This window comes from Nyctereutes procyonoides, unplaced genomic scaffold (genome assembly GCF_905146905.1).
Source record: "Nyctereutes procyonoides isolate TBG_1078 unplaced genomic scaffold, NYPRO_anot_genome, whole genome shotgun sequence".
In the NCBI taxonomy this organism is placed as follows: domain Eukaryota; kingdom Metazoa; phylum Chordata; class Mammalia; order Carnivora; family Canidae; genus Nyctereutes; species Nyctereutes procyonoides.
Genome location: NW_026575120.1, coordinates 45942940 through 45965833, shown reverse-complemented (window position 1 = coordinate 45965833; position 22894 = coordinate 45942940). Strand labels below are relative to the sequence as shown.

Here is a 22894-nt window from a genome sequence, read left to right as displayed (position 1 = left end):
TACTTAATACGCTTCTTATCGAATTCCAGATCAAGAAATGAAGATGTGTTAAAAGGAGTCCAAAAAAAAAAAGAAGAAGCCATACTATTTTCTTTTTAAGACTATATTTATTTATTCATGAGAGAGAGAGAGAGAAAGAGGCAGAGACACAGGCAGAGGGAGAAGCAGGCTCCATGCCGGGAGCCGACGTGGGACTCGATCCCAGGACCCCGGGATCACGCCCTGGGCTGAAGGCAGACAGATGCTCAATTGCTGAGACCCCCGGGCTGCCCAAACCATACCATTCTGTCTTGCCACATAATTTGGGCACTGAAACTTGTTTTGGTTTTGCTGCACTGTTTCTGATTAGAAAAAAAAAATTCTACTGTTGATCAGGTTTTAAATAAACTGTCAATATGCTTCAAAATGCATTATGGATTTAAAAATTAACATGGCATAATTAAACAAACAGTTTGTATTTTGTAATGAGAGTTAAGAAAGAAAGAAGAAAAAAACAATCACTTTGCTTCTGCAAAGCCCAGGCAAATGTACAATTTCCTAAACTACGTGCACATGGGCCACTGAGTTATGTGAATGAATATGAAAGACTTACAGCTTTAAACACTTGTGAGAATGAAGATGGAACCAGAGGTCAAATTAGAAGTAATATAATATTAGACTTGGAGGGGTACACTTTCCCTCCTGAATGGTTCACAAAACCATGAACTTTCGCTGTTATAAAATCATAGAATTAAAAAAGCTGCGGCTACAGCTTTATGGAAATGAGAATGCCGCACTTGCCTAAATATTTCCCGGGGCTATTCCTATTAGTGCAGCAACTCTCGTCTGTGGTCTGGATGGCTTTGTTCAAGGTCAGCGGGTGAAGCTGAAGGCCGCCCGCGCGGCTCCCCTCCACCGTACGTAAGGTAGCATCCGTACGCCAGCCAGCTCGCAGAAACGTCAAATCAGTGAGGACAGTATACAAGACTATGTCACCTCCCTTAATCCTAATCCACGGTAATGTGGACAGGATGATGTCCCGGCAAGAAAATGTGAATAGGTCAGAAGACAGCTATCGGCCACACGGAGAAAATACCACAAAAGTACATTTTGCTGACGGCGGGTCGGCGGGTGGGCGCCCGTCACACACGAAAGGCGGAATGCCTTATGGCTAAATGCTCATGCAGATTCGTCCGATGTCCTTGAGCGGCTGCCCATGGTATCCCCCCAACTGTCTGCACCTCCGGGTTTGCTAGCAACAGCAGGAGAAGCGGGAGCGCTGGCGGGAGGCCTGCGGTGATGTGCGGAGCCCAGCTCGCAGGCCACTCAAGCCCAATCCCCGGGCCACCCGAGCAGGCCCACCGCATTCCCAAGTCCCCGTCCCTCCCCTCCTGTGTGAGGAGCATCACAGGCTTCCTGCCTGCCTCCTACAGAACTAGCTCGCCTTGAAAGCATCTTCAAGACAAAAATAATTTAAATTCCTTTAGCCCTTTCCTGCCTTTCCGGGCCACCTAGTATAGTAATTGTGACACGGGATATTTATTTCATGTTATAGAGAAAAAGAAACAACAACAAAAAACCCCCTGTGTTAAGGACGATCACGCTGCCGTGTCCCTAGAAATCTCTGCAGGATTTCAGCAAAGCCCGTGAAGACAGAAAGGGACGGCAGGGATAGGGCAGGTAAAGGACGGAAACGGGCTTTGGGATCTGAATACTTCAGCACAGAAGTGAAAAAGCAACACTGTTCATGCCCGGTGGCACATTTTTTTTAGGTGAGCACAAGTACCTCGGTGCGGTGGTGAGCGTGCGGGGCGGGCCGTGGGCCGCCCGGAGACGAGCTAGGCCTGGGGCCCCGGGTCCTGCGGCCTCCCTCGGAAGGAGGGAAGTCAACACTTTGACTTCTGGGGCCTCGGGCCCCTCAGCTCCTGCCCGTCTATGGTGCTGCACAAATGGGGGCACGGAGCTCGGTGGGCTTCCATCTCCAGTGTGAGGGCACGCGCGTGTCCATGGGGACACACGCTTCGCAGTGCCGCCTGCCGTGCACAGACCCGACACCCTGCTCCCGCTGTCCCTCTCCGTACACCTGCCGTCGGGAGGCACGCGCACACTGTTGGGCCGAAGAAGAAACCCCGCTCTGTTTTGCCCAAAGGCCTCACCTGATGGCCAGAAGCGCGTCTGAGCTGCCGTGGGTCAGGGCGCCGCGGGCTGGGAGGAAGGAGCAGCGGCGGGGCGGTGCCCGAGGGACCGAGCTGCACCTGCTGCCCGAGAGCAAGGCCACGGGGGACGCTCCGTGTGTGGCCCCCGGCCTGGGGCACTGCCCTCCGCTGCACACGGCAGGCGCTCTGCCGGGGACGCCGCGGGCCGGGCCACTCGGGGAGCGACGTCCTCCGTGGCAGACTGGCCCTGGCGCCCGGGGCTGGCAGGCACGGGGCTCCGGGGCACCCCCGGCCTGGTGGCCCAGGCTGGGCGCCCACCCGAGCAGCCACGCGGTGCCCGAGGCCGTGCCCCGCCCCCCGGCACTGGAGCCGCCCTGTCTCGCCGCAGGTGGCGGTGGGGGGTGGCTCTCGGGCTCCCCGTCGCCACGGTGGGGGCCCACCGAGCCCCGCAGCCGCCCCGCCCCGGCCTGTCCTGCTGCCTGCATGCCTCTGGCTAGGCCCCGGTCCGGGGGACACCCAAGCGAAGGCATAGGACAGTCAAGCGAAATTGCCGAATTAACGGATGAATACAGAAACACAGAGTTAATATATAAAGAAATATACCCTGTACACGACATATATGTTCATACACAAGGAAATTCATATAAAACCATCTTGCATATGCAAACTGCTATTACCATTCTTGCTTTATATAAGCAAACTTATATCATCTATCATCTTAGAACATCTGCTGCATTTACTGGCTCCGCTGCCTCGGGAGTACCTACAAGGTGTTGTGAGCCAGAGCTCTAGCAAACGTTGGGGTAAATACATACGTACTGTAAGAACCCTTTTAAAAGCCACACACATGTAAAACATGGCACCTTTTCCCATATGAGATGACCTAATTCATTTATGTTACTATACCAGCCTCAGTGTACTTAAGAGGGCATATATGTAAAATGGCTGATACTGATGAAAAAAATAGCCATTTTATCAGTAGGAAATGACTGGGATGCTTTGAGGGGAAAAATATACTCTCTTCTGAGGGAAACATGCAAAGAGGCAAAGAGATGCGAACTTATGGGATGAAAACCCCCAATTAAATATTGAAGAGAGATATGTAGTTACACTCACAGATTAAGTAAAGAAATATGGCTTAAGGGAGCATAGATATACTGTATTCAAATTATTTAAAATTTTGTCAGTCACAGGAGGAGGGGGACAAGCTATTAACTTCAGCGTGGTACCGAATGATGCATGCAGCTCTACTCCCCATCACGTTTTCATGCTCATAGTCATCAACATGCACACTTTCGGTCTCTTTATGACCAGTGAAAATAGGAAAGGGGTTATCTTTTTTGTAGTTAAGTAAAACTATTTTTATTTGAGATAACATGATAATCTTTTTTAAATTTTTAATTTATTTTTTTGTATATTTTTTATTGAGGTTCGATTTGCCAACATATAGCACAACACCCAGTGCTCATCCCATCAAATGCCCCCCAGTGCCTGTCACCCACTCACCCCCACTCCCTGCCCACCTCCCTTTCCACCACCCCTTGTTCATTTCCTAGAGTTAGGAGTCTCTCATGGTCTGTCACCCTCTCTGACATTTCCCACTAATTTTCTCTCCTTTCCCCTATAATCCCTTTCACTATTTTTTATAATCCCCATATGAATGAGACCATATAATGTTTGTCCTTCTCCAATTGACTTACTTCACTCAGCATAATACCCTCCAGTTCCATCCACGTTGAAGCAAATGGTGGGTATTTGTCGTTTCTAATGGCTGAGGAATATTCCACTGTACACATAGACCACATCTTCTCTATCCATCATCTGTTGATGGACACCGAGGCTCCTTCCACAGTGTGGCTATTGTGGACATTGCTGCTAGAAACATCGGGGTGCAGGTGTCCCGGCGTTTCCTGCATCTCTATCTTTGGGGTAAATCCCCAACAGTGCAATTGCTGGGTCGTAGGGCAGGTCTAATTTTAACTCTCTGAGGAGCCTCCACACAGTTTTCCAGAGTGGCTGCACCAGTTCACATTCCCACCAACAGTGCAAGAGGGTTCCCCTTTCTCCACATCCCCACCATTTGTGGTTTCCTGTATTGTTAATTTTCCCCATTCTCACTGGTGCGAGGTGGGATCTCATTGTGGTTTTGATTTGTATTTCCCTGATGGCCAGTGATGCGGAGCATGTTCTCATGTGCTTGTTGGCCATGTCTATGTCTTCCTCTGTGAGATCTCTGTTCATGGCTTTTGCCCATTTCAGGATTGGATTGTTTGTTTCTTGGGTGTTGAGTTTAATAAGTTCTTTATAGATCTTGGATGCTAGCCCTTTATCTGATACGTCATTTGCAAATATCTTCTCCCATTCTGTAGGTTGTCTTTTAGTTTTGTTGACTGTTTCTTTTGCTGTGCAGAAGGTTTTTATCCTGATTAAGTACCAACGGTTCATTTCTGCTTTTGTTTCTCTTGCCTTCATGGATGTATCTTGCAAGAAGTTGCTGTGGCCAAGTTCGAAAAGGGTGTTGCCTGTGTTCTCCTCTAGGATTTTGATGGAATCTTGTCTCACATTTAGACCTTTCATCCATTTTGAGTTTATCTTTGTGTCTGGTGTAAGAGGGTGGTCTAGTTTCATTCTTCTGCATGTGGATGTCCAGTTTTCCCAGCACCATTTATTGAAGATACTGTCTTTTTTCCAGTGGGTAGTCTTTCCTCCTTTGTCAAATATTGGTTGACCATAGAGTTGAGGGTCCACTTCTGGATTCTCTATTCTGTTCCGTTGATCTATGTGTCTGTTTTTGTGCCAGGACCACACTGTCTTGATGACCACAGCTTTGTAGTACAACCTGAAATCTGTCATTGTGACGCCCCCAGCTCTGGTTTTCTGTTTTAATATTCCCCCTGGCTATTCGGGGTCTTTTCTGATTCCACACAAATCTTAAGATGATTTGTTCCAACTCTCTGAAGATAGTCCCTTGTATTTGTATAGGGATTGCATTGAACCTATAAGTTGCCCTGGATAGCATAGACATTTTCACAATATTAATTCTTCCAATCTGTGAGCATGGAATATTTTTCCATCTCGTTGTGTCTTCCTCAATAAGAAAGGGGTTATCTAGACACAGTATCAAATAACAAAAGGTCACTCATAAACTATTAATAGAAACAAGCTAAAAAGATAGAACAAATTAGTTATAGGAAGTACTTGAAAGAGCCTCTGTGGGGTGGGCTCCATGGAGTGATGCTGATGGAGACAGGTTTACTTATTAACATCCTTGAAAACCTTAAGTGCCTAACTCTGGCCATGGAGAGAAAGGACTGAAATGACAGACAGTCAATGGTAGGCACACGGCTTTGGTATGGACTTTTCTAGGCTGGAAAAATTCAAGTATGGCGTCAATACGAAGAGGAAACAGGAGAACTTTCCAGCCGACGGAGCATCTAAACACTATCTCCAGTGTATGAGCAACATATTTGCCTGCTGACTCCTGCTAGTGTTTCAGAGGACAAAGATGTGCTTGGGCCATGAGTCCTCAGCCTTTTCCTCTTTAACCTCCACATGTCACCCTAAATACTGCTGAGCACTTAGGAAGTAGAATCCCTAGATTTAAACACATGCGCACACACACCCCCACACACTTTATAAGGAGCGGGAAGAAAACCCATTTTACCACTTTTCTGTCCGAAACCTCAAAAGATATTTCAGTTTCCTCATGACAGGGAACCAAGAACATTAGGTCAAAAGCCTTCCAAACAGAAAATCCCTGGATTTAATAATCTTGCCTCCAAGTTTTCAAGCTAATTTTAAGAGCACATGCTTTGCGTGTTGCTATGAGGGTGTGTGGGCACACACAACTTCCATATCCCAAGCAAACAAGAACATCAATCTGTAGTGTGAGGGGATCTAAAAATCAATGAAACAAGTACAGAATGTTTTTTTGGTATTAAAAGGCAACCCAGCAGCACCATGGAGGCCTTGGAGGAGGGCATGCGATGGGGCAGTGTATAGCCGTGGAAGGGGAAAGGAGACTCAGGCCAAGGCAGATGGCAGCGAGGGCTGGAGGTCGAAGTAGCCTAAGGCTCTGGCGTAGCCAGGAGGCAAGGTGCACCGAGGAAAGCAGGCCGGGAGACTGGAGAGGACAGATGGGAAGGAGTATGGGCCGCCAAGTGAGGGAATCTGCACTTCGTCTAACAGGCACGACCATGAGGGAGTAATGTGAGCTGCCAAGCAACCATGACACTCAGGGATGGGTGACTTGTGTGCAGTTAGGGGCTTTGTGACCACTCAGACACAGAAGAGGATGCTGAACACCGGGTGGGAAGGTGGGACCGAGTCAGGAGGTAGTCCTGACGTAGCAAAGAAACATTCTTTGAGGGTGCGTGTGTGTGCAAAAGAGTAATTTGTTTCTACGTTGAAATGCTAGCGATAAAGTGCAGTGGAACCTCCTGCAATTTGTTGGTTTCCTAGGGAAATTAGAGCATTCAGAGGACAAAAACTAATTAATTAGAAAAGGTTATCAGGACATGGAGCTTTATTTAAAAAGAAAAGATCTCTCAACCAAGGACTATATAGTTGGTACGGGACCAAGATCACAATCTTGAAGTTGGGGATAGTTTTAGTACATTATCTGTGTTTTCCTTTCCCCAGCCAATTTCAAGATTACTTTCCTTTTGGTCGAAAAAATGATGATGATAATCTTGGTGAGATGAAATGTGGCAAGGGAAGCATTTTAACATGTAATCGATCTGCCATAGTTACCTTGCAAACAAACTTATTTTTCCTGTCAAATTTAATCATTCCAAATGTTGGAGGAGTAATCAAAAACCCCGGAACATATTTTACATCTATCTTATCTATCTATCTTATCTATCTATCTATCTATCTATCTATCTATCTATCTATCTATCTATCTATGTTAAAATAGTTTACTCTGGTTGCTTGAACTCCGATGCATTGCCAACTTGAAAGGCTATGCTTAGGGTGCACTCTTTTTTAATAAATCGAACCAATACTGAGCAACAACCTCATGCAACTACAATAACAGCAATAGCCTTGAACTGTTCATGGAATTTAGATAATTTACTTGAGCTCTAAGCAGAGAGAAACAGCTCAAGGACCCACATTTTTAGTGCTTAGACCAATGATTTAAGAAGGGGGCAAAATGAACGTGCACACCATCCTTCAAACTGTAAGGGGGACCTTTTTTTGGGAGGCACTTGGACCCATGAATCGGAATCACCACATGATCATCTTCTGACATGAGGGCAACGTCAAACATTCCTGCAAGACATGAGTGTGTGAAGCCACCCGTGTGAAAGGAGGAAGAACCCCATCTCCTCCCTGGGGAGGGTCAAGTATCTTGGAACTGTTTTGAGAAAAGCAGCTAAGTGCAGATGACAAAGACAGAAAGGGCTGCCCAAGGAGAGTGGAGCACAACACTGCCCACAGGGGCAGAGGAGATCTCAGTCGTCTCACATTTTCCCTTGAACAAAGTCTTCCTTACGCTAGGACAGAATGGCACTGGGCAGATTTCTAGATTTCTGGGCTTCAGTTGCAGGCAGTAAAAAACAAGTGATACTAAACAGAAATACATTCCTGGGCAATAAATGAGGAAAGAAGGAAGAGGACTAAGTATGGCTTCTCTGTTGTGAAAGAGTACTCAGTTGTCACAGCACCCATTTCTCCTAAAATCTTATTTTCACTGCTTCAAGTGTAAGAGCACAAACCTTTTTGGCAATCAACACAAAACTGTCTACTTCTTTTTTTTTAATATTTATTTACTTATTCATGAAAGACACAGACCAAGAGAGAGAGGCAGAGACACAGGCAGAGGAAGAAGCAGGCTCCCTGCAGGGATCAGGGATCCTGGGATCAGACCTGAACTGAAGGCAGGTGCCCAACTGCTGAGCCACCCAGGCATCCCCCAAAAATGTCTACTTCTTGATATCGCTGTCTGTTCCTCATTCATCCCCCAGACCTCAATGAGATACTGGGTATCATCTAGGATTTTACTTTACTGAGTTGTATATACCCTATGCAGACGCTATCTGCATGTATACTGTGGACATAAGTGCTCTAGGTACCCCCGCAGCACACGCATATGTGTATCTGTAATTTGCTTTCATGTAACATTAACGACACCCCCACACACACCACGTGCATGCACTTTGTCGTCCCCAAAGCCTGAAAAATACTGACTTAAAAAGCGTTCTGCATTCTATTGTTTTCAAGCTTAGAAAAAGTTATGGTAATAATGTTAAAATTTTCTACTTATAAAAATTGGGTCTTTTATGGTTTTTAAAGTACTTGAGTCTGATTTTAAATGGGAAGTTGACTTTAAAATGTCGGATTATAAATAAGCTTCTCAAATGTGTCTTGATGGTTGTAACCACTTTTGACCCTGTAGTTCTAGGATGGGGGGAGGGACCAAAGGACCCCCTTTCCTCCTCTGGTTATATGATTTAGAGTGACAACGGACCAAATCATTTTTATTTTAGTGCTTAAGTACTAAAATCAATAAGGGAATTAAGACCTTTATTACACTAGTTTATAAATTATTACTTCAGAGTATGGACTTAAACCAAACTCCAGCTTGAACATATCTTTAATAAGCCCAAACTTTCCAGAATAAGTCTTTCTAAATATTATCTTTGCTGGGTGTTAAGAGTAACTAAGACAACTCCTCTGGATGACTTATTTAGCTTTAACTTTAACCTCAAAAATTCTATTACTCCCATGGTGATGAGAAAGAGGGAGAGTGTCTGTGTGTGTGAGAGAGTATGTGAACGAGAGGGAGAGCAGAGAGAGAGGGAGGGATGGAAAGGAGAAATAAACTTCTGTCGAGTTCTTATAAATTGTCTCTTCAAATCATAAAATTAAAATTTTAAAAAGGCAGGGGAAGGGAGGAAGCATAAATTAAGAAAGAACGTAGCCACAAAAATGCTTGGGCTAGTTATCAACCAGCCAGTTAACTCAGGCTTCACAAGGGTTTCACTCTTCAGATTTTATGAAGTTGGTATTAGAGATATTTCTTGGACTGTCAAGGAATAGCATGTGATTTCATGTTTTTACAGTGGTCTAACCTATTTTGGTTCATATGGAGAAGGAAAGGCTTCACTTGCGAGACTTTTCAAGTGATGAAGCTGCAGGAATGGTCAGGTTTCGCACTATCTGCCCGGTGACTGGGAGAACCAGGGAGCGCCCATTAACCCTGGCCATAACGACAAGGAGGGAGATGGGACGTGCACGGTGGAGGGGCAGAGTCAATGGCAAGCAAGAAATGCAAGCAGTAAACCCACAGTTCTAATACCAATCCTGAGACTTATTAAAATATCTCCCAAGGCACAGTTTATAAGTTGCACCGACCAAGAAGCCTTGGACTCTAAGGGAGAAACACTACCCTCCCCATTCTGCTTTCTTACTCTTACGGGCAGAAGTACAGAATTACTCCGTGGTTAAGACTGTAGGAGAAACGATGTTTGGTGACTGGTTCTATGAATGGTTTCTGTGCAGAGAATTACAAGTTTTAAAGAAAGGCATTACAAGGAGTTTTAAACTCATCTTTCAATTGTTCGATTGAATTAAAAAAAATTCTCAGTTATAACTATGAAGGAAAAAAAACAAAAATAGGGCTTTCTGTCCTCGTGAACTTGTACTTTGGGTTAATGAATAGAATTGTGGCTCCTACCGGAGGATCACCCTGCAATACAAAAATGAAAGGAAATTACTTTTTAAGTATCCAATGTTATATATGCACACGGTGACTGTAAAAGCAGGGCTTAGCTGATCCTTCAAAAATTTCTCTGACCAGTCAGAAACACTGTTTGGTGCAGGAGGACATTGGGCACCCCTAAAGTTAAGCAACATCCCCAGACTGGAGGAAGAATAGGAGAGCAAGTGTCCACAGCCCAAAGCCCCCATGCTCTTTCCCACACACTGGACATCCCACATTTAATATTTAATGATGTGATCTTACTACCAAAGACATAGGTATCTATGCCCACAGCAGTGGAATTAGCTTCTTCACTCCCTTGTGTTGAGTTGGCATTGCCCACACACCCAGCATGTGAAGTGATGAAGGTCCTAGTGCAGGATTATGACTTTGCCTGGCACCTGACGTGATGAACTTGTGAAAACTCATACATGTTAGGAAGACTTAATGGGTCCCATGTGTGATGAACAAGCTAAAAGCCAAGCAGAGGCGCCCGCAGAACACGGGACTGAGTGATGCTGTGAGTGATGGGGTAATCCAACGGTGAGCCATTTCTCATACTCTATCTTAGGCTTCCCAAGTCTCTGTTTCAAGAAACTACGAGTCTAGAATGTGAGAGAAACAGTGATGCTTCTTAGAATCAAATTTTCCTGTTCTGCTGAACGTGGACAGACCTGCAGCTTGACATGCCTGCTGACAGCACCACCCTCTGCCCACCTCTGAGCTGGGGCCTCACTGCCTCCCCTGCTGGCCAAGGTGTGGCCTTCTAGAGGTGACCAAAAAAAAACCATCACTCTGTCCTGCACATGATGTGACTAAGCTGCCAGATTTTAAGTCAACATAAAATCACACTGCATTGTACTGCTAGTGAGAAAACCAACCAACCAATCAACTAACCAATCAACCAACCAACCAACCAACCAGCAAGATTAGAGCAAGGCACAGGTCTTCCAAAAAGATTTTTTTAAAGGAAAGGGAAAATACTGAGGGATGAGGTTTTTGATCATTTGTCCACTGTGTTTCTGATACATGTTATCTTCCAGCTTGAGAATTACATACAGGACAACATGAAGAAAGAGATGGTAGAGATGCAACAGAATGCAGTACAGAACCAGACTGCCGTGATGATAGAAATTGGAACAAACCTACTAAATCAAACAGCAGAGCAAACACGGAAGTTAACAGATGTCGAAGCACAAGTAAGCACTAAAACAAAACGTGTAATGGTAGCTAGACTAGCTACTAGCAAGAAATTGGGCCACATGGTTACCTGATTCAATAGTGGGAAAATGAAGAAACTGTGAAGGTAGCAGGAAAAAAATGATATGAAAATAAAAATTTGTAGTTAGATAAGAATTTAAAATAAGGAAACATATTTTCATCTTTTTTTAAGATTTATTTATTTATTTTAGAGAGGGAGGTGGCAGGGGAGGGCAGAGGTGAGGGAAAAGGGAGAGAGAGAGAGAGAGAGAGAAAGAGAGAGAATCCCAAGCAGACTCATCACTGAGCATAAAACCAGACATGGGGCTCCATTCCATGACCCTGAGATCATGACCTGAGTGGAAATCAAGAGTCAGACATTCAACTGACTGAGCCACCCAGGTGGCTGTTTTCATCTTTAATACTGAGGTTAAATTATATCTTTTCTACTAAAGACCTGTGAGTCATTTCATATGATGCATACTTGACAGCTACATGATAAGTGCCCCTCTGCCTCACTGGGTATCTTCTGGATAAGTTCTTAACTGTTTCATGCATTTGAGAAATGAAAGGCACCGAAGCAGAGTGTAAGAAACTTTGTTCTTCAATCTAACTTTTAAGATACAACCAAATCTCAAAGAACTGTGAAAATAATTTGTGGCATAAGTTTATAGACAAAGTGGCAAAGAGTTTACAAGCAGCAGTGGTCGTGGCACCGAGGGCTTACCCATCTGCAGAAGGCCTCAAGTTCCCTGATGGCTCGAGCCCCGCCATCAACGGGGTGAGTGAATCTGAGCAAGGCACCCGCTTCTGTGGACCTCGGGGGTTTTAACTATAAAGTGAGGGCTGGGTCTTAGACTGGCTGCACCCTTTTAGCTCGCAGATTTTATGAGCTGCTGATTAACAGCAGTAGGAGAGAGGAATATGAAGATAACAAAATGATAACACCAAGACATTAAACATCAAAACGAAATTCATCAAGTCATACCAAATGACACACAACCTGTGACTGAGTAAGAATAGTCCACTGGGACAGAGTGGGTGGGGATGAGAGTGCGGGACACCCGGGGGGCTCAGTTGGTGAAGCATCTGCCTTTGGCTCAGGTCATGATCCCAGGGTCCTGGGATCGAGTTCCACATGGGGCCCACTACTCAGTGGGAAGTCTGCTCTTCCCTCCTCTGGACCCCTCCCTCCATCCATGCTGCCTCTCTCTCATAAATAAATAAAAACTTAAAAGAAAAAAAAAAAAGAATACTCCAGGTGAGAAAAAGGACTATGGGTGGAATTTATTAAGATGCTCCAAATTCAAGTCTCTTCATTGTTGAATCTGCATTCTGATTCCTAACTCTGGCTTCTTTATAGGTTTATGAAGTCAGTACCTCCCTGAGTTGTAAGTAATGCTTAAAAAGAGAGAAAGAAAGATTTAATAGAAATAACTTCTGCAACGTATTATTCCTATATGCTACTTCAGCTAAAAGAAATGTTAGACATGAACAGAAGGGGATATGATGTAAGGGAAACAACAAGCCTCCCAGCTGTAATAAGATCACATCTAGGATGGTACAAGTGTTCTTACACTGTCTCCCTAAGAACTGCTGGATAAAGTAGGGGAAAACATGAGGAAAGTGGTAGGAGAATAAAGGATTTTTATCTGAGGACAGAATAAGAATTTACTTCTTGAGAGATCTTTCCATAATATTAGAACAATGTAGGAAAAATATAGCTGTATTACATGATGGATCACAAGATATGAAAACTGTAATCCCAAAAGGTAATAAAAGCTAAAAACAAAAAGATAAAAATTTTAAAGTAAATGTATCAATATATTCACAGTTAATCATTAAAATAAATCATAACGCTCAACTCACATCCCTTGCCTGTTGACAGCAAAACTGGTGGGGAAATCGAGCTCATCCAAAAAATGTCTGGGGAGTGTAACATTTCTTATATCTTCAGGCAGTGGAAATAAAGTGTAAGACATAAGGCAATGCTGTGTGAGGCAGGCTTTTTTTTTTATTGAGCTTTGGGTCACATGATTTTTAAAAAAAAATCTATTGTGAAACTAGGTTCAGATGATCCATGATAAGAGGAAAATCAGGAGATGACTGAGAAGAAAACAGCCTATAATATCCAACTAAACATTAAAATGGCTGAACCTACGGATGTCAAGGGACTGAATTACGCACCAAACCTAATACGGCACTGCTGAGCAATTACTGTGTGAAATGGGTTTAAATCCAAACACAACATTTTCTGATTAGAAGATTCCTATATCCTGTGAGAGTGAGAGGCTATTCAAACAGACAATGAGACATAGGTGGAGGTCTGAGAGCTTAGAGGCAACAGGCAACCACCTGACCTGGATAATTTAGGCAGTCACCTGCAGCTGGGGGGCTCTGGGAAAGTGATGAAAACCTCACCATTGATGCTGGGTCAGTCGGGACCTACATGTCATCCTCCCCACCTCTGGCCCACTGTGCTCATTTTATGGCCCTTAGGAATTGAATAAAAGACCCAAGTAGCCAGTTCCCTTTAGGAATAACCAATATAGAGTATTTGGGCCCAAAGGAGATGTAGGCCCAATCCTTAGTCCAGGTGTTAATACTAAAACCCAACCTTTCTGCTGGCCAATGCCTTCACTCATTCATAAGAATGTTCATGGTGTGAACTCCTCCTGCGTTGACTAAGGACAGGGCTATTCTGAAAGCTACTTGGTGGGACCCAGCCAAGCCTTTTATGAATGACACCAACCCTGAGCAAACAATGGTTCTTTCAAGGACCCTTATTCTTGGGCAACAATTCTGCCTTAAGCTTACACGTGATGTCACATCCTGAATAACCATGACCCAGAGGATGTGAGTAACAGACTCTTCCTGCTAGAAGGCAGCCAAACGCCAAGGAATTCATCCTCAAAGTTGTTAGAACACAATGGGAACAGAGATATTGCATATGGCGTAGGCCAGAGAGGCCCATGGAGCAACACTGAGCTCCTACTTCATATTGATGTATTATTGTTTCCTATTCGGTTAATATTTTTTAAATCAAAAAAAGAGAAACAGAAAACAAAAAGCTAAACGTGAATACAAACTAGGAAATTTCAGGTTAAAAATGAGCTATAGTTTTATAGAATGAAAGCATGTGACTTCTAATCATGTCGTCTACTGATAAATAAGAGAAGATTTAGTTTTGAGCAGAACCAAGAACCTTTTCCATTTACCAACAACTTCTGATGTATTAAATATGACCATTTATATGCCCACTTGTCTCACTGTGTGAAAAGAAAGGCTGAAACATGGCAAAACGAGAAGAACAGCATTATATTATTTGACACAAATACCACTGTCCAGAACTACTAAACATTTTCCAAAAAAAGACACGGTGAAAAAAAAAAACCCACATTCTGATGCAATCCAGGACTACAAGCGCTTTCCGAAAATGAAGAATATGCCAAAATAAGATACTTGGGTACATAAAAAAATGCTTTAGTTATGCTTTCCTATAATTTAGCTGACTTAATTAAAAGGAAGTTATATGTAACTTTAAAAATGACAAATGGGAATTTTATTTTGTTACATTTAGGTATTAAATCAGACAACAAGACTTGAACTTCAGCTTCTGGAACATTCCCTTTCCACCAACAAATTGGAAAAACAGATTTTGGATCAGACCAGTGAAATAAACAAATTGCAAGATAAGAACAGGTAATAAAAACACACAAAAAATCTGTAATTCAGAATTTCACACTTTCTGGATCTGAAAGCCTATTTCATGTGACTATTAATTGTAAGCATGGCTTCCAGAATGTCAGATTTCTTAATATGTAGTGTCAGGATCAGACACCTCAGAAAGGTCGAGAGTGGGTATGGGAAGAAATATGGAAGTGGCTATGCCTTCTAACCCAGTCTTCCATTTTTTCATCTTCTGGCCCCTTAAAGAGTCTCTCTTCCAGTGAGTTCCCCAAACTCACCTCAGTACTGCACAAATTAACCTATGACAAAATAACGCCAGTATCATGGAGTAAAAGTAACACTGGCCTAGGCATTTTAATAGTTCTTCACCTCTGGGAACTTCGTTGTTTCCAATGCAGAATGATCCACAGCCAGAAAACTACCTTTAAACTGTAAACAATGCGCATGTCATGATACAATGGTTACTCTTAAGAATATGGTCAAGTAAAAACAGAAGTTAATAATAAATATATTGTTCATATTTGAATAAGATCTAGAAAAATCGGGGATCCCTGGGTGGCGCAGCAGTTTAGCGCCTGCCTTTGGCCCAGGGCGCGATCTGGAGACCCGGGATCGAATCCCACGTCGGGTTCCCGGTGCATGGGGCCTGCTTCTACCTCTGCCTGTGTCTCTGCCTCTCTCTCTCTCTCTCTCTCTCTCTGTGACTATCATAAATAAATAAAAATTAAAAAAAAAAAGATCTAGGAAAATCCCAAGAAAACCAATACAACAACAGGTTGAGGTGATTGGTGGGGATTTTCAAAGGCTTATTGCAGTTGAGGATGTTATGAGGCTAAGTGTGCTTATTCACCTGTTTCTAACCAAGACTGCTGTATGTGTGACACGGAGAATGGTACTGTATTTCACAGCTACATAATTTCTTACATAATTCTTTATTCTCAACCAAAAAAAACAACAAACTTCTTGTCTTAAACTTACTATCTTACAATCATTGTTTCCTGTTAATTGGGAACTCAGCTGAAATAATTCTTTCTGTTCTTTGGGTAACAAGTTTAACTCATGACTGAGGGTTTTGAAAAGCAAATAGATTTTTTTTTTTAATGATAGTCAGAGAGAGAGAGAGAGAGAGAGAGAGAGAGAGAGAGAGAGAGAGAGGCAGAGACACAGGCAGAGGGAGAAGCAGGCTCCATGCACCGGGAGCCCGACGTGGGATTCGATCCCGGGTCTCCAGGATCGCGCCCTGGGCCAAAGGCAGGCGCTAAACCGCTGCGCCACCCAGGGATCCCTGCAAATAGATTTTTTAATTCAAGTATTTTTCTTTAGGTTTCAATTTTTTTTCTTCTGCAGAGTAGTAAATAAAAGTTTGAGACCAAAATTGAGATGCAACAATCTCTCCAATTTCATTTTCTTCAGATGGTTTTATTTAATAATGTTCTATTATTTAATGATGTCGCAGTAATGGGAAGATACGGGGGCTGAATGACTACTTTAGTTGCTTGCCAGAACAATACTGTCTGGGCCATGTCCAGTTTGTTGAATGCAGCCTGGAACTGAAAACTGTTCCTTCCTTACATTTCTAATTTCATATGCTGATATTATTGATATTAACACTGATATTATTCATTAAGTAAGTCAGTTTTGTTACCGGAGTATCATCTTTGTAAATAATCGCCAAATCATATTGCCTCTTGCCTAGAGAAGTATAAATCTTATTCTCAAGTTTAGATACACTGCTTAATGTTCTCACTTACTACAAGTAAACTTTGTTATACTCAGTCAGTTGGAATTGCTTTGAAATACAACCAACAACTTTCCCTACATCTTTTGATCATCCATGATAGGGCGAAATTTCTTTGTATGTTAAAGCTGGACAATGTATAAAACAGTAATTCCACCCATCCTGAAGCTTGCTGTATTTTCCGGCTACTCTTGCATATGTGGTCTTTCACATTTTTTTTTTTCACTTAAATCTTTCACATTTTCCCCCAGTTTAATCTGGGGAATTTTCACAATTTCACACAATTTTCCAATACTGTGTATCTAGTTTTATAGGATACTCAATTTAAACAATACATTTCTACCATAAAACCACCTTGTCAAACGTACCTAACAAACTACAGTTTTACGTAACTTACAACAGCAGTGCGGGTCAACTTGAATGGCAAATATCTCACTCAGACACCAGACTTGTAAATGGACTGTTTCTGAATGACCTGCCAAAGTACAGACCCTGAAAGGGATAGCTTTTTATCAATGGCCTTGTCCTAAAAACCACACATAACAAATCTATACCTGCAGGAAGAATAGTCTTTTTAGCAGCTGCAGAAGCCACAATCTCTTTTTCACAAATATGAAATGAAGTGACGATAACAAGATTTCCATCAATGAGTGTAAATAAATAAAAATGTGAAAACTGTACAGATGATTTTTTCGTCCCTCAGTGACTTTGGCCTACTGTGTTTTCAGGTGCCTTACATTGTTACTAGCCTAGGATTTCATTTGCAAGGACATCAGTAAACATATATGTGAATGTTTTGCACATGTGACAAACTATACCTTTAAATTACCTTCAATATTTCCCCCAAAGTGCAACTGTTTTCATTACAGAATAGTTTCCAATGAAATCAGAGTACTTATTAGGGTCGTTTTTCTAAAAATTGACACTGTAATATTTTTAGGGTCACCAGCAGAAGGTGAAAATTACTATGTGTTTTTCATCTTATCATTCTTTTTTTTTCCTTTTAAAAATAAATGATTCATTTAAGGGCTACTTGTACCAGTTCAATTAAATTGTGATTATTGTTACAGAGATTATTATTATGGAAAAGTACTACATTGATACTCTTCCCTTCTGAAGAACCTTAGTTATTTCTGCCCATACAGGATACATCCTCACATTTCTCAACTGACCATGACCTATGTTAATAAAAAGGTAACCTGCACCTAAGTCCAACTTTTATGGTGCTGATCAAATTGATTATCCTATATCAGAAAATCAAGTGCCATGCTAACGAGTGAGCTGTCAAACAACGTGTGCATACCCCATGCTGCTCCATCTCCTTTCTTCCACCACTCATCACTCTCAACCATGGTTATTTGTTACAATGTGCCAAGTCCTTGCTAAGAATTTACACCCATATTTCATTTATTTTACCCTATTTAATTAATTTTCTCTCATTTAAAAAATGTTGATTGTCACTCATTAAATGGATTTCCCAAGCCAGTAATGGGTCCCAATCTGCATTTTGCAAAATGATTCCCTAGAATATGTGTGATCTGAGACTCCTTATAGCTTTAAATGCAATGCTATGTGCTTCTGTACTCATCACATGGTACTGCTCTCAGAGCCAGCATGCTTCGGGGTGACCTGATCCTGAGCTAAACTCTCCAATACATGTTTGTATTTAATCTTAATGTTAACTATTTTAGATCAAGATCCAACTACCCTCTGGAGCTATACTGGTATAGGTTTGAAACTTTTTTTTTTTTAAATAAATATCCCTTCTGGAGTGTTCACACACTGGACCATGGGATCAACCCATCTTTCTTTTATGCCTCCTCACAGAATATTAGAGACCATGAAAGACAGCTGGATAACAAATTTCAGCAATGTCACTTTGAAGACAGTATAGATTAATAATTTAAAAATGTCCCTTTTTTACGTTGTCTAGGTCAAGCATCACAGGGTGCTTCCAAAGTGTATTGCCTGTACGCGCTTGTACTAGAAATGATTTTAGGTAGAAAATAGAAAAACTTTATGCATCTATGACACAGGTTACATAGGGATTCATGCACGGATATGAGGCTCTCAGCCTGGGTTTTCCACTCATCTTTCCACCTGCCCACGTGTGTTCCCAACACTGAGGCTGCCTTCTCTTTGCCCACAGTCTCCTACAGCAAAACCACAGTCTTCAAGGGCACTCCATGTGATAACTCCTAATTACAAGCCTTAATTTTTACCAGCAAATTCTATACTCATATCTATGTCATACCTATTTATCTACTGTTCTTGGCAAGTTTGAGAGCTTCTTTAAGGCTGTGGCCACTCCTTTAACATTTTCACAGAGTGTCTTGGAGAAACAGAAATTCAATAAATATTAAAAATTACATAAGAATTATGAAACTGACTCAATGTCTACAAAGCAAAGCAATCAGAAAACCTTTCACTAAACTAACAATTATTTCCCTTTTCAAGTTTCCTGGAAAAGAAAGTACTAGACATGGAAGACAAGCATATAGTTCAACTACGGTCAATAAAAGAAGAGAAAGATCAGCTCCAGGTGTTAGTATCCAAGCAAAACTCCATCATTGAAGAACTAGAAAAACAGTTAGTGACCGCCACAGTGAATAATTCGGTTCTCCAGAAGCAGCAACATGATCTGATGGAGACAGTTCATAGTTTATTGACTATGATATCACCATCAAACTGTAAGTCAAGTTTACATGTCATTTTTTCTTCCATTTTCATTGCCACTAATTAGTAAGTGAAACTCTCAAATTTCTAAAAAAAAATGTTATCATTCAGAAAAGGACTATTTCTCTTACATGTTTCATACAAAAGCTTTACAGGGTCTCAACACAGAACCAAATAAAAAGGAGGAAGTGATTCTACTCCTGATTATTTACCCAAAGAATGCAAAAGCACTAATCCAAAAAGATATATGCACCTCTATGTTTACTGCAGCATTATTCACAAAAGCCAGATTAAGGAAGCTGCCAAGTGTCCATAGATAGATGAATAAATAAAGAAGATGTGAAATATATATAAAAGTATACATATACATATATATAATGGAATATTATTCAGCCATTACAAATAATTAAATCTTGCCATTCATGGCAATGTGGATGTCGGTTCCCTTCTCTCAGCTCATCCTTAGATATATTGTGCCTACTTTATTACTGTTTTACCTTTCAATTTCTCTTGGATTTGAGAGGGAGGAAGAGAGGCATCTTCAGTCATTACTTAGAAATGTGGTATATAATCTATGTGGGATTTCCATTTTATGTTTTCTTTTTCTAAAATGAATTGATTCTAGTTCTTACTATGATTTATTTCCTAATGTCCTTTAAACTTGGATTCTTTTGACATAGATACATTTACATATGAATCAGGTGAAGATATTCTTCATTTTCACAAAAAATAGTACATTTTCACATCACCCTCGAGTCATGCAGTTATCTCAATTTTAACAGAAACACTTAGACAAGGAAATGAATAAAAATCGCCCATTCTTGATGATAAGTGGCAGGATTGACACCAGAGGGCCAGTTGCCAATACCTGCCTTCCAACTGGAGATTCACTCTTATCATTTAGAAAAAAGTACTTTTTCACATCCATAGAGAAGGAAAAGGCAATCATCTGACATCTAGTGGGAACGAGATAATGTGAGGTGTTAGCTCTGGTGAGCCAAAGTAGAGAAAATCATGCAGCTCAAATCTCGGCAGAAAAAAACAGCACAGGAGAGAGGGTAACAGAAAAGGGTTTCCTTTTCCCATATGTCTCAAGGTGATGTGAAGATAGAACCTCTGTCCACTTGTGATACCTACCCACACATTTGTGCTATATGCCCATGCTCTGGTGCGTCTCCAGAATGAATACAAATACCTGCAAGAACACACACACACACACACACACACACACACACACACACACACACACACTTTTTTAGGGTAAAAAGGATTGGGAAATCTAAATGTTGACAGCAGAGTAAAAATTTGAAGGATTTTTAGATTTAGAATTTCAAAGACAAAGATAAATTAATGGCTCCTCTTGAACACAAACTATAATGGGACATTTGCTTAAAATCTAAAGAATACTTAAGGTCCTTACCCAATAGTCTAAAGAAATGTATCAAGACTTGACCTCAGATAAAACTGAGGTCAGTTTTAAAAAAGGAGACTTTTTAAAAGTCTTTTTAAAAAAAGGAGAAAACACATCCACAGCCTGGATAAGATCATGGCTGACGGGATATGCCCCGCAGCCACTGTAGAGGGGACACTGTTTGTACATTCTTTTTTTGTTGTTGTTCTTTCGCAATAACTATGTGATTCTAGTCAAGGTGGAAGATTTTTTTTAAGTAATTGTTTACTATAGCTAATTACAAAGTACTTGCATTACATGTTGATGGTAAAAAAAAAAGAAGTATGGATTACTGGTGATAATCTTTGAGAACTAATGCAGAACAGACTAAAGGAGTAATGTTTTTGGAAAGGATAAAAACTGATGTGTCCTTTTTACTTATTATAAGAATTCAAATGTAATAAAACTTAAGTGCATTTCAAAATAATAAACTTGTATCTTTCCATGAACTCTCTTTAAATGCTTTCCTGTATTTTTTTAAAGCACCTAAGGACTCCTTTGTTGCTAAGGAAGAGCAGATCATTTTCAGAGACTGTGCAGAAGTATTCAAGTCAGGACTGACAACCAATGGCATCTATACGCTAACATTCCCTAATTCCACAGAGGAGATAAAGGTATGGTGGTTAGTGTCCTGGTTTCAACTTCCTGGCTGTAAACACACTATTTTAGAAGCAGAGGAACCACACTGCATTTTACACACCCAGACCTTTCCCAACTTCATGCAAAGCAAAGCAACAAACATGTACTGAGCGTCTACCCCACACGGAGTACTTGCCAAGGACTCCAAGTCTAGCCACTGCACACAGATACTGACCGGGCATGTCAATGATGTAGAAATTTCTATCTTATCATCAGAAGACATCTAATTCCTCTTCTCCTTGCATTTAACTTAATCATACTGTCCATCGTTTTCCCTCAAGTGTCAGACTCATTTCATTACTTTTAAAGAAAACGTTCTCCGAATACTAGAGTTCAAATAAACAACTAGTTTGTTTTTCAATTGTTATTTCAAGTAGCATTGGTAATTCCACAAAAAAAAAAAAAAAGTCTCATTTAGCTAACAACTAAAACAGCCACACAAAAGCTTTTCTTTGACACAACCGTGGTACCCTGGTTTGCAAAAGTGATTTATAGACAGTTCACATTTCATTAGACAGCTCGTAAGAGGGCACGTACTCAGCAGTAGAGACTCAATACAATCAATGGTTTTTCCTGCTTTGTCAAGGATGTCCCAAAGCTAAATTGACTTATTTTTTTCCCAGTTGCGAGGGTGTGGCTGAAGCATATAGTGACATGCTCTATTCCCTTGATTCATTGAGGTGCTGGCAGGTCCCCCCACCGGAGGTTCTGTACCAACGGTGTGGACGCTGTCACAGTGTCGAAGGCCAAAAATGTCTTAGTGTCATTACAGTGACACTAAGGAAACAGTGTCAGCCCTGCCAGTGGCTGGCAGCGAGGGCCTCAGGGCCGCCCCAGGAGTCTGCAGGTCACCCCATGAGGATCGCTGGGGTTTGCTACTCTTACCCCACCTAACATAGGCTGGAAGACTTAAAACATACCTTAAAACATACCGTCAAAAGAGAGAGGTTCATTTTCTCCTCAAGTATTTGGAGTTTATTTGAAGGCATAAGCTCAATTACTTTGTGGAAAGTGAATCAACAGCCAGAACTTGCCATCAGGAGAAGATAGTATATAGCTTAGCTCAATTATTCTTAGTATTTTGGATTACTCAGTGAGCACGGCTCCTGAAGTTGCTCTGGGAGACCCTGAGCATTAGATGAGGGGGGAAAAAAATCACACCCCCCAGGGAATATTTCAATGTGGCTTCTCACAGAGGTTTGAGAAGGTAAAATAATACAGGAGATTCAGTGTGAAGCGTTATATAATTATCAGAGGACTGTATTTATATTAACTGTTTACAAATATGTCTGCATCTAACTGTAACTGTTACAAGTTAAACCAATGTAAACAATTACAGAAAAGGCCATCGATACTATATAAAAATGGAAATTTTAGAGGTTCCTGGAACTATTATCTCTTTGAACTCAGTAAGATCCTCAGTATTTAAAATGCTAATAAGAAAAAGCACTTTCAAAATCTAAGCATTAAGGGTTTAGGGACATAGAATTTGAAACAGTAACATATACTTTGATTATGAATTTAAAAGATAAATATTGTGCTATTCAAGACAATACTTTCCAAAGAAAACCCTTCTAATTCATTCATGCTGCTTTAAATCAACCTTGGAAATCAGTTAATGTCCCTGAGTGCCCTAGAAGCAATGCATTAGTGGGGAGGAA

At 41.5% G+C, this 22894-nt stretch overlaps 2 protein-coding genes across 4 annotated transcripts in view; one reads left to right on the top strand and one right to left on the bottom strand.

The window, feature by feature from the left end:
• MCPH1 (microcephalin 1) overlaps positions 1-22894 on the bottom strand; it is a 229912-nt gene that overhangs the window by 89847 nt on the left and 117171 nt on the right. The window contains exon 13 of one of the 2 annotated variants that reach the window (XM_055334856.1): positions 5088-5243. The exons of the other annotated variant lie outside the window; for it this stretch is intronic. Within the exon in view, the coding sequence (XP_055190831.1) occupies positions 5163-5243 (81 nt within the window). The 3' untranslated portion in view covers positions 5088-5162. Of the gene's footprint in view, positions 1-5087; positions 5244-22894 lie in introns of those variants that run through there. 2 annotated transcript variants of the gene reach the window in all.
• Positions 1-22894, top strand: part of ANGPT2 (angiopoietin 2) — a 54253-nt gene that overhangs the window by 18787 nt on the left and 12572 nt on the right. The window contains exons 2-5 of one of the 2 annotated variants that reach the window (XM_055334860.1): positions 10884-11039; positions 14621-14742; positions 18926-19158; positions 21078-21208. In XM_055334860.1, the coding sequence (XP_055190835.1) occupies positions 10884-11039; positions 14621-14742; positions 18926-19158; positions 21078-21208 (642 nt within the window). The remainder of the gene's footprint in view (positions 1-10883; positions 11040-14620; positions 14743-18925; positions 19159-21077; positions 21209-22894) is intronic. The other variant, XM_055334861.1, reaches the window with a different exon arrangement.